Source organism: Mustela lutreola, chromosome 6 (assembly GCF_030435805.1).
Source record: "Mustela lutreola isolate mMusLut2 chromosome 6, mMusLut2.pri, whole genome shotgun sequence".
In the NCBI taxonomy this organism is placed as follows: Eukaryota; Metazoa; Chordata; class Mammalia; order Carnivora; family Mustelidae; genus Mustela; species Mustela lutreola.
The window spans coordinates 112,025,719-112,040,100 of record NC_081295.1 but is presented as its reverse complement, the minus strand read 5'-3'; the positions used below and the strand labels follow the sequence as shown (position 1 = coordinate 112,040,100).

General features: G+C 37.8%; 1 protein-coding gene across 4 annotated transcripts in view; it reads right to left on the bottom strand.

Annotated features, from left to right (window-relative positions):
- The window catches only part of ADGRB3 (adhesion G protein-coupled receptor B3), a 723,296-nt gene that overhangs the window by 26,859 nt on the left and 682,055 nt on the right, over window positions 1–14,382 (bottom strand). For all 4 annotated transcript variants that reach the window (XM_059178365.1, XM_059178363.1, XM_059178364.1 and 1 more), the window contains 2 exons: window positions 13,363–13,402; window positions 8,339–8,982 (listed from right to left, as the gene is read on the bottom strand). In XM_059178365.1, the coding sequence (XP_059034348.1) occupies window positions 8,339–8,982; window positions 13,363–13,402 (684 nt within the window). The remainder of the gene's footprint in view (window positions 1–8,338; window positions 8,983–13,362; window positions 13,403–14,382) is intronic.

The window sequence follows — 14,382 nt, the reverse complement described above, 5'->3', positions numbered from 1 at the left end:
ATTAGAGAATGTGAAAAATGTGGCAGATTTTCAGAGCCCCTGGGAGGTTGAAATTTGTGTCCTATTATTCATATCCCCACAATACTGACCAAGTATACCAACCTTTCATAGTTTATAAAGTGCTTTCACATTTGCTACCTGCCCTATGGGATGGTCAGGAAAGTATCATTTTTTAGTATCTATTCTATGAATTAGGGACACTGAGGACCAGTGGAGTTAAAATAACTTGTCCACTTAAAAACTGGGTAGTAACCAAATGAGCTGGGATTCACACTCAGGTCTTCTGACTCTAACCCCTGGGTTTTATCCACTATCTCTCAACTACTTGCTCAGGGGTAAAAGAGGTAATATTTTGTAGCTAAGATGCCTGTGATAATTTGTTGATTGTTACTAGAACTCAGCAAGAGTAACAATGGAGGACCCAGTCAATCCAAGGCTGACAGCAGTGGGACTGAGATGTTTTTTAGCCATAAAGTAAGTTCAAGCAGATTAACTTTCACTTGTCAATTATATTTAAAAGAGTAAAAAAAAAGCATTCAACATGTTACTTCTTGAGAGAAAATCTAATGGCAATATAAAAGAATTGTGTTAACTACAATAACTTAAAAACCATTCGAACATGGGATACTTTATAAGCAATCATACAATAACACATAATAGCTGACCTCCACTTCCATGATGTGCCTCCCATTGCAAAATCAAGTTTATCTTAAAGAGGATTCTGGCACTGGGAAACCATGTTGTCACAAGAACCAGAGTGTTCAGTTCTGTTATCCTTGGTATACATGCAATAAGCTGGAAAGTCTTTCAAAAAGTACTCAAGTTCATGGCAACTGTGACTGACTGACGTTTATTCAAATGTCCCTCTGAGTTTGCTGGGAAGTTATTGTAAGGTACAAAAGTGGTTAGAAAAAGTGGTTATACATTTAAAAAATGAAAATCTAGGGGCCTGGGTGGCCCAGTGGGTTAAACCTCTGCCTTCAGCTCAGGTCATGATCTCGGGGTCCTGGGATCGAGCCCCGCGTCAGGCTCTCTGCTCAGTGGGGAGCCTGCTTCTCCCTCTCTCTCTACCTGCCTCTCTGCCTGCTTGTGATCTCTCTCAAATAAATAAAATCTTTAAAACAATGAAAATCTATTATTAAAAGTGATCAAGTCATAACAATTTTTTCTGATAAAGTTGACAACTGAAGGACTGCTGCATATAAATTTAAAATAAGCCAGGGTGGTGTTAAAATACTTTATGAAGACACAGATTCCCTCTGTCTCAGTTTCCTCAACTTCTCAAATAACTTAATACAAAGAATATTTTTCGTCATAGTAGGGGATACAAAAATCTCTTCAGGTCTTCTATGTGGTTTCCTTTTCCTAATTTTCCACTTAGAACTCATTGTAACTTGTATTCTATCCCTAACACTTCATTCAAATTCTTCTAGTTAAAAGTCTCGGATGAGCTCCATCTGGTCAATTTCCAAGGTCAACTTTCTGTCCTTAGCTTGCTGGACTCTCAGAAGCTTTTGAAATTTAATCACTTCCCCAATAAAACACATGATCTTAGCTTTTCCTTTTCCTCTTCCTATTTGCTGTGACTCATTCTCAAGTCACCATTCATTTTCCCCATCTCTCACGCTGCATATCAAATTCACCAGCAAGTGGTGTCTGTTCCACCTCTGAAATCTCTCTTGATCCGTCCACTCTTCTCCATCTTCACTATCATGTCTGTGGTCAAAGGCATTCTCCTGTCCTATCTGGATAACTTCAGTAGCTCCCTAACTGTTCTCCAGATTTCTGCTCTATCCCCTCTGCTAATACCACTGAATCCTAATCTTTCCCTCCAAAACCATGGATAGATGGATGGATGGATGGATGGATGGATGGAGAAATCATGCCCATCTTTCACTTAACAGTCCTTGTTTGCTTCAATTGTTTTACAAGGCTCTCCAAAATCTGGCTTTTTCTTCCTATGCCAATGACATCTTAAGGAGCTCACCCGCTGTTATACAGGACTTCTGATCCTCTGCAAAGTATTCCAAACTCCTTCCTATCTCTGTATTACAGTTTCTTTTCCCTAAAACATCCCCGCAACCTCCAGACAGAGCCTCCTAAGCCATATTCCTTCTTAACTTCACTTCATACAGCACTTTGGGAGTCGTCGACCCCCTTATCAATTCTCTCCCTCACATTCCATGGTCCCGACCCAGCCCAGTACACTCTTACAGATTGTTCATTTGTTACCAGTTAATTATTTCTCTCTTCCATACGGCATATTCACCCCAGGGATAGGATCCACATCTCTTGATCACATTTATATCCCTAGCATCTACCACAGGGCCTGGCCCAATAATTCACAAAATTATTGATGAATCATTGGAGGAGGTACACGACAGCAGCTAAACAAGTCCAAAATGTGACTCATTTCTTGCTTTTGTTTGGTTGCTGTTTTTCTCATTCTTTGGGAGAATATGGATAAGCAGGCAGACTAAATACACAAAGAAAACCGTTATGAATGGATTAACTGACAGCCAATTAAAAGACAATTGAGGGGAATGCAGGCTTATCACTAATGGAAGGGAAAAAAGTCCAGGATGATTTAAGAGTAAAAAAGCACAAGAGTATGAGGCCACACAGAGGAATACTTAGCAAGTATAGGCACTGAGGCATCTCTCCATATCTAAATCCTCTAGAATAATAAATAGTTTCTCAGAGGGAATAATTCATTGTTTGTGTCACTTCAAATTAAACTGGACCAGACACTAGAAAATTCACTGCAAGGAATAAATTGCAGTGATTAATAAATGGCAATATGACTGCCGTTACAAGTTTTATTATGGAGTGAGCCATGAACATACTCAAGGAGAAATCTTTGATACCAAATCCATTCAAAATATCTGTGAAAATAAAACCTAAGGATAATTAATTTTGAAAAATGACTTTTATTTCAGCTAATTTTGTTTGCATGCCTTCATAAAAGACAAAATTCCCTAACCTAGGAGCAAAACCAAAACAGTTAAGAAGGGGACATCTGGGTGGCTCAGTCGTTAATCCTCAGCTCGGGTCATGATTCCAGAGTCCTGGGATTGAGCCCCACATCAGGGTCCCTGCTCCCCAGGAAGCCTGCTTCTCCCTCTCCCGCTTCCCCAGCTTGTGTTCCCTCTCCCTTTGTCTCTCTCTGTCAAATAAGTAAATGAAATCTTAAAAAAAAAAAAAAAACACACACACACACAGTAAAGAAGGGCAAGCCTTCCTTTCAGCACATCTATGTGAGAAAAAAAAAATGTAAAAAAGAAAAAGTATCTTCTGTTCAAAGGTCAGTTTTATAATGGTATCTGTTAGTGACAGTCTCCCAGCTCCCAAGTGAGGCTGTAATATTTTGTCTAAAGCCGTAAATATTGATTTAATATAGCATTCAAGCTTCTTCACAGAAATTCAAGATATAATGGTAATGAAATAATAACACAACTTTACATCTGAAATGCTTCTTACAAGTTTCAAAGGGTTTGCACATCATTATCTAATTTGATCCTCACAAGAGCTTTATGGGAGGCAACTGTAATATGACATTATAGCTAACATGTTTTACCTTTAAAACCCATTATGGTGAGAGCTCTGTAATCCATGTCCAGATAAACTGGAGTATAAAAAGGGAGCCTAGAATGGCATCCCTTTCTACCCATATATAAATTGAGGGAGACTTATCCGACAACGTTTTCAGATATATTGTTAAGTTTATACTGAAATGGTCTGAAAAGCTGGAGTAGCAGAACTTTCTGGTCTTGATAAAATCATGTAATCTAACTCTGATTACTCATTAAGGGTTTCCTCAGGAATAAGAAAAATTAAGACACAATTTGTCAGGAGAGTAAGAGGAACCATTCATGTATTTCATCTGAGCAAAGTGTTTCATAAGAATTCTAGTGATAGTGGAGCTGAGAAGCTACACATACAAGATCACAGGTAACCCAGAGATTAGCCAAAGTGAATATGCCTCCAGGCTGGACAAAAGGAGATGGCACTCTCAACTAGGCTGAGGGGCTGAGGCCCCTGGCCAAAGCCAGAAACGTTAAGAAACTGTAGCTCAAGCACAAGATGGTGTCCAAAGCAGAATGGATGAGAAAGGGAGAAATATCCTGGGATTCTCTCTTCTGCCCGCCTCCAATCTCTCCCCTGCGCCCCCTAGTGGCCAATCTCTCCCAGCCAGAAGCCCCGGAACCTGCCCTGGCCCTCAGTGACACTGGTGAAAAGGGTGCAGAATGGACTGTGTGCCAAACAGGCCCAGGACATTCGTACAAACTGGGAAGATTTCTGAGTAAGGAAGTGTTTATTATTTAAATCCAACAGCTACAGGCTGTGGAATAAATACCACTGCTCCAAAGATTCAAAGTAAATTCTGACCTTACAATGACATTACCTAGAATCTTTAAAAAAATAAATAGAACCACAGCCCAAAATGTAAACTACATTTCATAGGCCTCAAAATGGCTTAAGAACTATATGATACCTTAATCTTTTTCCCACGTGCTCCATAGCACGTAGTGGTTACTTGCTTTATATAAACACCGAATATCAACACATTCTTTTCATTAATTGAAGGTGAATGACTTGAGTACTGGAGACAGTTTCATTTTTCTTTTTTTTTTAATTGTTTTAAACACATTTATTTGTTTATTTTAGAGGGGGGCAGAAGGAAAGGGAGAGGGAATCCCAAGCAGACACTCTGCTGAGCACGGAGCCCAATGTGAGGTTCGATCTCATGACCCCAAGATCGTGACCTGGGCCAAAATCAAGAGTCAGATCCTTAACTGACTGAGCCACCCAGACAGCCCTGACAGCTTAATTCTTCTTGACCTTAAACTGCTTAGAGGACATTGAGGACTGGAGCCAAGGTGAGGATTTCTACTATATTAAAATCGCAATTATCCCATAGTTGTGCAAACTAAATCTTTCAGACACTAAAATTTTCAGAATTGCTCATCAAGCCCCTTCTGAGAATGTATACAGTTTGGAAGATGGAAGATAACACACTGTAAGAAAAAAGAAGGTACTATGAGGCAGGGAGACAATCTGGATAAGCTCTTACACAAGAAACTTCATGCATTCATCAAACTATTTTATACTCAGGAATTGGGAGTTCGTTAAACAAACTCCCCTGGAGGCTAGAGCCTTTTCTGCTGGCACTGCCTTCAGGCCTGGGGGGCCTCCGTCCTTTTCTGTTGCCTCCTGCTTATTTGAATAAACACTTCTACACACTGACCCACTCTGGCTTTCATTTTCTCCCCCTTAAATCGTGTTTCTCCTTGCCTTCTCTTCTCCTTACGTACACCACATTCTGTGCTACAACTGGTAGCTTTCATCTCCCCCTCCTTCTTCCCCCAACCCCTCTTCCCACCGTGGCAGTTTGTGAATCTCCATTCCTCTGGAGGAAACTTCCTGAAATCACATGAACATCGTTTTTATAATACTCTTGAAAGGATCCTAAGGCACCTGGCCATCCTCTGCTGCTGCAGCTTTTCAGGCTGGGAGCCCCCATGGCTGTGATTGTCCTTCTCACTCAGAGCTGGAGTCAACTCAAACGGAACCATGGTTTGGGCCTCATGTCATCTATATATTCACCCACTTGCATCTTCACATTGTCGTCTTTTTTTTTTTTTTTTTTTTTTTTAGTTTTTAATTTTCAGCACAACAGTATTCCTTGTTTTTGCGCCACACCCAGTGCTCCATGCAATCTGTGCCCTCTCTAATACCCACCACCTGGTTTCCCCAATTCACATTTGTCTTCTAAAAGACTCCAGGCACCTCCTGGTTACTGTTGATCCCCTCTTTATGGAGATAGTCATCTTCTGGTTCTTTCTCTAATGTCAGGATATCATCTTCCTCACTGGTTGGCCCTGCAGATACAGTCTAGCAGAGCTGATAACTCAACCTGACAATGCACCGCTCTGCTCATCAGGAAAGCTGCACGGCCAGTTTTATCTTCACGGGCCAAGGTCCTATCTCCAAAATCTGCTAGCTATGTATACCTAAACTTTACTCCCGTCATGTCTTTATTCACCATAAGACCACGTGTCTGTCAAGGGTAAAAACAATCTTTAAATTGCTCTCCTGCTAATGTCCAGACACATTACTGTCACTTTTAGACAGCACAAAACTGATCAGGACAGAAAGATTCTTTTCCTAGATGTGCTATGCACTTGCTCTGTAACCTTGAATAAATGACTTTACTTCATGGATTATAACAACTTATCCATTGCACAGAGGTGTTGTGAAGATTAATTAATTCATGTTTTTAAGGTGATTTGAGGATCTGCTAATGAAAGATGCTATATAAATGCTAATTTTTATTGTTCATTCCCACATCTATATATTCTCTTTCAGCTGTCTCCTAAAATGGTCACCATAAGCAATTACTATTAAACTCTTTCAAAGAATGAAAATGAGGAAGTGAATTTTCATTTTGAATCCTGAATTTTCTTCCTTTTTAAGATGTAAGCCTTATGATCTCTAAGTCATTTAAATGCAGATCTTTTGGCTGAATCACAGTTACATATGATGCTTATACTTAATAATAAGGATATGGAGATTTGGAAAAATTACAAACTGAACAGAGCAACACTTGGAAATTTAGTCTATTGTTCAAGCACACATGACCTGTACAACATTAAACCCAGAGACGTTTTTAGGCTTTTAGATGTAAAGCATTTTTATAATAAGATATTTTAATGCAATTCCATTCTAACCCCTTGAGCACATTTTAAAGAGCCCCTTTATAGAAAAGGACTCATATGGTCATTACAATTTTCAAGTAGTACATCAGAATTATGATTACTTATGTTATATTATTACATGCACACTGACTGAAAATCCTTTTGAAATGTTTGTGATTTTGCATACATATTTGGTAGTTTGTGCTTATGTGAGTGCACTGGAGGTGACCTGCTAGTCTCCGGGATACACAAGTTAGAAAAAGAGAAATAGTAGCAAGTCTGCTAATTCAGAAGGACAGAACACTTTTGTCCCATGGTCGTGGGAGCTCCTACCCGTCTACAGTTAACTTGGCCTCACCACCCCTATGCTTTTGGTTGTAAGGGATGATCCTTTTCAGAAACCCTAGTTCGTTTAAGATTGATCTAGAATCTAGGGGTTCGATCCCATCCACTTTTCCATTTTCCCCATCTAGAAGTTCCTTGATCCAGTTGGGAAAAAAATCTCAAAATCACTCCACTCATCAAGTTACTCTAGTCTCACATGATCTCTTTTCCTGTTGACCTAGCAGAAGGAATGGCTTTGTGGGGAGAAGGGAGGGAAAATTATCTCTGTGCACTTCTGAACACAAGAACATATGATGATCAGCATATTTCTGATGAAAAGGGTAAGTGACAAGTTATAGTGTCTTTCTCTTAGTAGTATCTTATGAAATGACCCATCATATTAAAAACAATTGGCAATATGTGCAAGAGAGTACATGTATTGCATTGTATACTAAAATATGTTATATATCAGCAGTAGGTTTATAGCAAAATTTCAAGGTACAAGATATAAAAGTCACAGATAAAACTAACATGGTACATATGAACAACAAAAAAGACACGTTCCTTAGGTCTTACTAGATTAATTGTAATATAAGATGAATGATATTGATAACAGTTGATTACTCTGTATTTCATTTTATGAGTTGAAAAGAAGCTGAGGAGAATTTGCTTTTATAGAAAAGCCATGTGGTTGGACCTCAGAGCCCTGATTCTTAATCTGATTAATGTACATCCCTCCCGAGAGCTCACAATTTAAGATAAAAAATTTTAGTGGTCATCATTCTACAAGAGTGGAGAGCAAAACACTTACTCTGAAAGATATCGATCTAACATAAAAATAGCATTTATAATCAGTGTAATGGAAGACTCCACAGAAACATTCCAATTTTTTAATTTTTAATGGATGCCCTCACACAGAAAATCCAGACTTTAGTTTAAGTTTGTAATGCCATCCATGAACTACTTTCACCACCAAAAGGATCTCTGGTACCTGAGAAACATCAGGAGGATCTTCTATTTTTTTCCTTTATGAGTGCTCTACTTGATTCCCATTATGAAAGAATTTTGATTCACATCCTTTTAAATATAGAGGGCTCCCCTTTCAAAACATGATCTTGAGAAAAAGCATTCTGATGTACTACTGGGAAAAAAAAAAATATGTCTAGAATCTTAACCCCAACATGCCAAAAATTTTTGTATGGTACATAACTGGAAAAGGTAATGTGACACTTCTCCCTCAATCCAGTGTCCTATGAATCAATTTCTCAAATATCAAATATTTCAAGTATCAAGGAAAGGCTTATTCTATTGCTTACCTCTAATGAGCTCATTGATATCGTTGACCCAGTTTCACTTCTTGATAGTCCTGCATTATCATCCAACTCAGAGGCCATGAAATTCTTCACAGCTGTGCGAGGCTCAAAGGGCAAATTCTGCATGTGTTCCTGGGGTGCAAGGTGTTGATCTAAGTTCATATTGAACTGGTCCATTACAGGGGGATTCATGTTGAATTCGGGATTCACTTTGTAGTGCAATAACCTTTCATGTGGCAAGGTTTCCATGCCAATATTCATTTTGCTTTCCTCTTTCATTGATGGCTGAGTATTTACAGAACTTCTGGGCATCACGATATAGTCACTTTCCATCATTCTTTCTTGAGGATGGACCATGTCCATATCTGCTCCTCTCAAATTGTCATCTGTACATAAGTACACAGTTCTTCGCAATTCACTGTTCTCTTTTTTCAAACACTGATTGCCCAGCTCATTCATACTCATGGGCATGTGCATACCCGTGGGTTGCTGGATAATGACTTTGGAAATGACGTTTCCAGGCAGTGTGGAATAGCTTAGCCCTTCAGGGTTTGTTCCCTTTTCTTCTTCGTCATCGTTAAGAGAAATCCTAGAGAGCGTTCCTGTTATTGTTGCCGCTCGGCAAGGACCGATATCCTTATGAAGAACTGCAAATTAGGAAACAAAAATTCACAGAAGAGAATTAGTGAGTTTTTAGCTTTTCATTACTGCAGTCTGCCATCGCTCTATGAAACAATATCTTTAATCAAATTAAAAAATAATATTAAAATAATTACATATCTATTGCTTGCGGATGGTCCAGATTACTCAATCACTCTTTATTGATTCTGATATGCTTTTATAGATCTCCAGCAGTCCATAGCTAAACACATCCGGAAGTTGTCTAATGGACTTTCAAAAATCTCCATACCCTATTCTTAAACAACTCTGCATAGCTTTTCAGGGGAAAGGCAGACACCAGAGAAGTTTCTCCACCAGTCTTTTGTAAAGAGTTTTATGAAATCATGGATATAGTCACATAAATTTCACTTTTTCTCAAAGGCTCTTCCCCTAAGGAATTCTACAAGTTCTATTCATTAAAATACTTCTTGAAAGAGGTAATCAATGAGAATTTCATCATACTACATTAGAAATTCCTCCAAAATTATGCACGTTGAAAATTAATGAGCATTCATCTATGAAGTCCATATGGTCAAGGTAGATACAGGGTTCAAAAGTTTTTATCATCTTCAGTTCCATGTGGAGAAAAAAAAGAATTTCTTCACAAGATCAATCCATATGCTCGAATGCCTTTGGGCAGGAGGGGGAGGGTTTGAAATTGCCACTGACTTTAACCGTATGAGCCTCTGAAAACTCAGTTTAATTTTAAGCCTGCAAAATAATAACTTAGAAAAATTGAAAATGCATGATGACTTGTAGTAAGGGAAGGGGAAGAAATGAAAACATAAACCAAATCAAACAAAAACAAACCAATGAAAGAATTCAGAATTTTTAATTAAAATGGATTTTATCATTTTTCTCCTGTCTCTAGCTAAGAAGAAAGTCACACATTATGGTATTGAAAACATATAGAAGAGCACTGTAGGTTGGCTCAATGTCTGCACTTAATGTTGTTCTACCTACAAGGCAGAGCAATTGTCATTGAAAATTTCATTAGGCAGAGACGACTGTAAAGTATTTGGTTCATTGTTTCCTCATGAAAAGTTGCAGATATATTGAAACTTACCCATTTTTATCCAATTTTCAAATAGCACCATAATGATTATTCATTAAAGCAGAGGTTAAAAACCAGAAGATTACGTCTTTCCTGACTACAAAGAAGAGAAGCCTTCAAAATTATTTCAAAACATGCATCATTCAAAAAAAACCACACCATTCATGTAATTATCTTTTATCTTTAGAGATACTGTATTTAATTATTGTACTAGGTCTTCTTATTTCAGACACTAAAAATCACATTAAATCTATATCTACATATAAATTTTTATTAATCCACATTTGGTTGTAAGCTTTTGTATTTATTATACAAAAAAGTAGAATAATTCAGTTTAAAAAAAGTTACTTCCCAACCTCAGATCAGTAATGAACTGTGGTTGCCAGGAAAAATTTACATAAAATCATTAAGAGAAAAGTATGTTAAATTAATAGACTTAATGACACTTTAAATAAAATACTTTAAAAAATCTCCAAATTCAGGGAAGAATATTTTTAATCTTTAACTGCATATAAAAACTAATCCAAAATTTGTAGCAGTACAATTTAAAGGCAAGTTATGGGAACTGGTTGGCATATATAGCTTTACACTTTTATGAATGTATTAGAAACTATAAAGGAAATTTTTGTACTGAATATTGATTTTATAATCTGTATTTGTGCAAAATTCATTTAGCTTTGTATCAATTAATATGATTTGTAGTCATAGTTCCCATATTTTTATGACATGACACAGCCATCTTTACTGAAAAATTGAATATTTTAAATATTTGAGGAAAGACAGTTATTATGTAGTGTCTACTCCATATGAGAGGTATTTCTGCCTCTTAGACTTGCTTAAAATGGATATCCAAATTTCAAATGGAAAACTAAACAAATGCATACCACCTACACATTACAAACATGATGTTAAAGTGATGGGACTTTTACGAGAAATTAATTAAGTTTAAAAGGCAAAACATACATACTAGCACAGTAAAAGAAAAAGCACCTAAGTATTTTGCATAATCAGGTATGTATTCCACCCTTTGGGATAGTGAATTTCAACAAAATTTAGAGGAAGATTACTTGGAGTCCATGAATTGAAACTTTAAAACTGAACTGAACAGAAACCTCTAGGGAAAATTTGAGGCAAATTCCTGATGAGCTCAGTTAAAAGGGGCACCGACAAAAAGAAAAAAGAAAATTACAAGACTATTTTTGAACAAAATAACGGCTCAGGAACACTAAATTCCAGAACGCCACAAAGTCTGGAGAAAAAGGGTAACTTAGCAAGAGAGCAGGATGAATACTGGCGGATGAGACCATGGCTTGGGGAGGATGGTCTAGGACAGCGGCTTTCCGACATCAGCATGCACTCGAGTACCGGGACAACTGGCAAGGACATGGGTAACTACACCCGCCCCACAGGAGATCTGGGGCCTGAAAGTGCACACTCTGAACAGGTTCCCAGGTGCTGCTAACAAGGTTGGTCTGGATAAAACTACTTTGTTCCTCTCCTGGTTCTCTATCAAGGACAACTATAAAGAGTACACCAGAAAAGGCTGAAAGGAAGCTAAACTACATGTGGGAAAATAGGAATTAAATGAATCACTAATTATTTTAAAGAAACTCAGGCTTCTGGAACCCAGACAGATCACATCCATCTTAGAACGCAGATGTAGAACCTGGCACCGTAGCCAGTGATCTTTGAGAAATTATTGAGGGCAGACGGAGCAATGGAAAATGTTTTATCAGTTGTCCAAAAACCGAAATGGCAGACTTTGGAAACCAAACACTAATGAGGCTGTTTCTTAGCAATATTTTGTTAGCTATTCAATAAGAAAGAGTGATTCCTAGCCCCCTACCCCCAGACCCAATGTGGGTTGCCAAGTTATGATAGTTATTCTACCGCTCGGCTATGACTGTACTCTACACAGAGAATTTTCACTGAATTCAGAAATGAGACTATGAACTTGGTCTCTCATGTTTTTGTGATTATGACAACTCTATGATCTTACAACCTGCCAAGATGTTTCATGTTTATGAGGTGAATCTGAAAAGTATTCTTAAAGAGTGGTGGGAGGTGCCCTACTGAGCTCAGCAGGGTTCTACACCCTTTCTCTTCCCATCCAATTCCCCCATTAACAGTGTGAATAGATATTTAGAAGGTATTCTCATCAAATTTTCAATGGCCCCAAAATTTCCAATGGATAGAATGCTAGCCTGAAACTAGCAAAAGAGCAAACAGAGATAAATGCAAGGCCAGATTTTTCTTCCAGGAAAAAACCCAGAACTTTTACTCCATCCTCTACTGGTAACATCCTGACAACTACAAGAAGTCTTGACAAGTTGACAGTAGTAACAGCACCAGTTGTTATGAAATGCAAATGTAGATAACATTAATATAAGTAAAGAGCCAAGTGTGAGGAATGCTGAATAAGTGTGTACATTTGGGCACCATAATTTAAAATCTACTGACAGACTGGAGGCTCCACGGGCACCGTGCCTGCCCAGGAGGATACTATGAGCAATGAATGAGGAACCATGGTTTGTTGAGTTTGGAGAAAAAGGGCTTGGACTAGAATAAATGGGATTTGCTTCCAAACATCTGGATATTTGGATAAAGTAGACAGCCACTCTGATTTTAGAAGGCAGTGCTCAAGTCAATGAATACAACATAAAATAAGGTATATTATTATATCTCAATATGCAGAAACATTTGCAACAACTGGAATTATCCAACAAATGGAACACGTAGTTTCCTTTGAAACTCTTGAGTCATCGACTCCTGGTGAAAATTTAGCCCCAGGCTGAGGATAACCATAAGGGACACCATCCATGGGACCCTAGCTCTCTAAAGCAGAGAACACTGAACAGTTTCTTCTGGGCTCTGCTAAGCAGGTAGCAATGGCAGCAGCTAGGATGCACACACACACACACACACACACACACACAATGTATTTCATCCTGGCAACAACCCATAGTCCACAGATGATGAAGTGAGGCACACAGAGGCCAAACTGACTGGCCTTACCCCTGACAACCAGAGAGCAGTGGAATGGAAGTCTTATGTCTCCAAGTCCGTGCTTTCCCATTGTCACTGTGCTTCCTACGAGCCATTCTTCGTTTCTCTGTCAATCCTCATTCCCCCTTCAGCCCCCATCCCGCCCCCTCTACCATGTTCTGCTGCTACAATGCTTTCCTTTTGAGAGATTCTATTTATTCATCCACATGAATAGGTGATGTGTAAACTGTGGCATTTTCATTAAAATCAAAATCATAAAAGTGATTTCACGTCCCTCATGATACTTTCAAAATCCAAATATTCTTACCTGATCGACAAGCAATGTCTACATCCTTTTCAAAGTCTGTCTGTAACAACAAATCACAAGGCATAGAATCAACCTTTAATGAAAACCTTTAATGTGACTTTTACTAACTAGATTAAAGTTTACAGATACCTGACTAGGCAGTACTAGATTATTGTTTTGTGCAAAAGAATTTTCTTGAGGAATAATCAAATTGTTTTCAAGCCTGTTTGTCAGAGACCAAATGTAGAATTAAAGCAGTAGAAAACTGGCATAAAATTTTAATAAAGCAATACACTACTCACTGTCCTCTTCAGTCAGGAGACTGATATCATCTATAAAAGGATAGACCTTCAAGATAATTTCTTAAACCACAAAAAAATGTGTATTATTATGAACATAGTTAATAAATGTCTTTGTTGAACATAGTTAAATAAATGTCTTTGTTTTTTATAAAGTATTCACTTTGAGTACATTGTTTATAATGTAGTATCATATAATATAGCTTTGTCAAACCTTTAATAGTCAAACTAGGCTCTTCTAATGATCCATTTTCATTCAAATTGACAAAAGCCTTTGAGATTTAGGAATTAAAATTGAATATTAAACAACACTCATCTGGTCTACAACTTGCTGGAGTTCACTTTCATCCCTATATTACCCCCAAACAGATCAGTTAATTTCTTTAAATGACAAAATTAAATTAGCCTGTCTTAATTAAATTCTTCTAGTCATATGGGGGCGCCTGGGTGGCTCAGAGGGTTAAGCCTCTGCCTTCGGCTCAGGTCATGATCTCAGGGTCCTGGGATCGAGTCCCACATCGGGCTCTCTGCTCAGCAGGGAGCCTGCTTCTCTCTCTATCTCTGCCTGCCTCTCCGACTACTTGTGATTTCTCTCTGTCAAATAAATAAATAAAATCTTTAAAAAAAAAAAAAAAAAAAAAAAAAAAAATTCTTCTAGTCATATACTGGAAGATATTATTTAGAATTTTTAAAATTTATTTTAATATTTTAAATTAGAAATTTCAGTATTTATCTATTTATT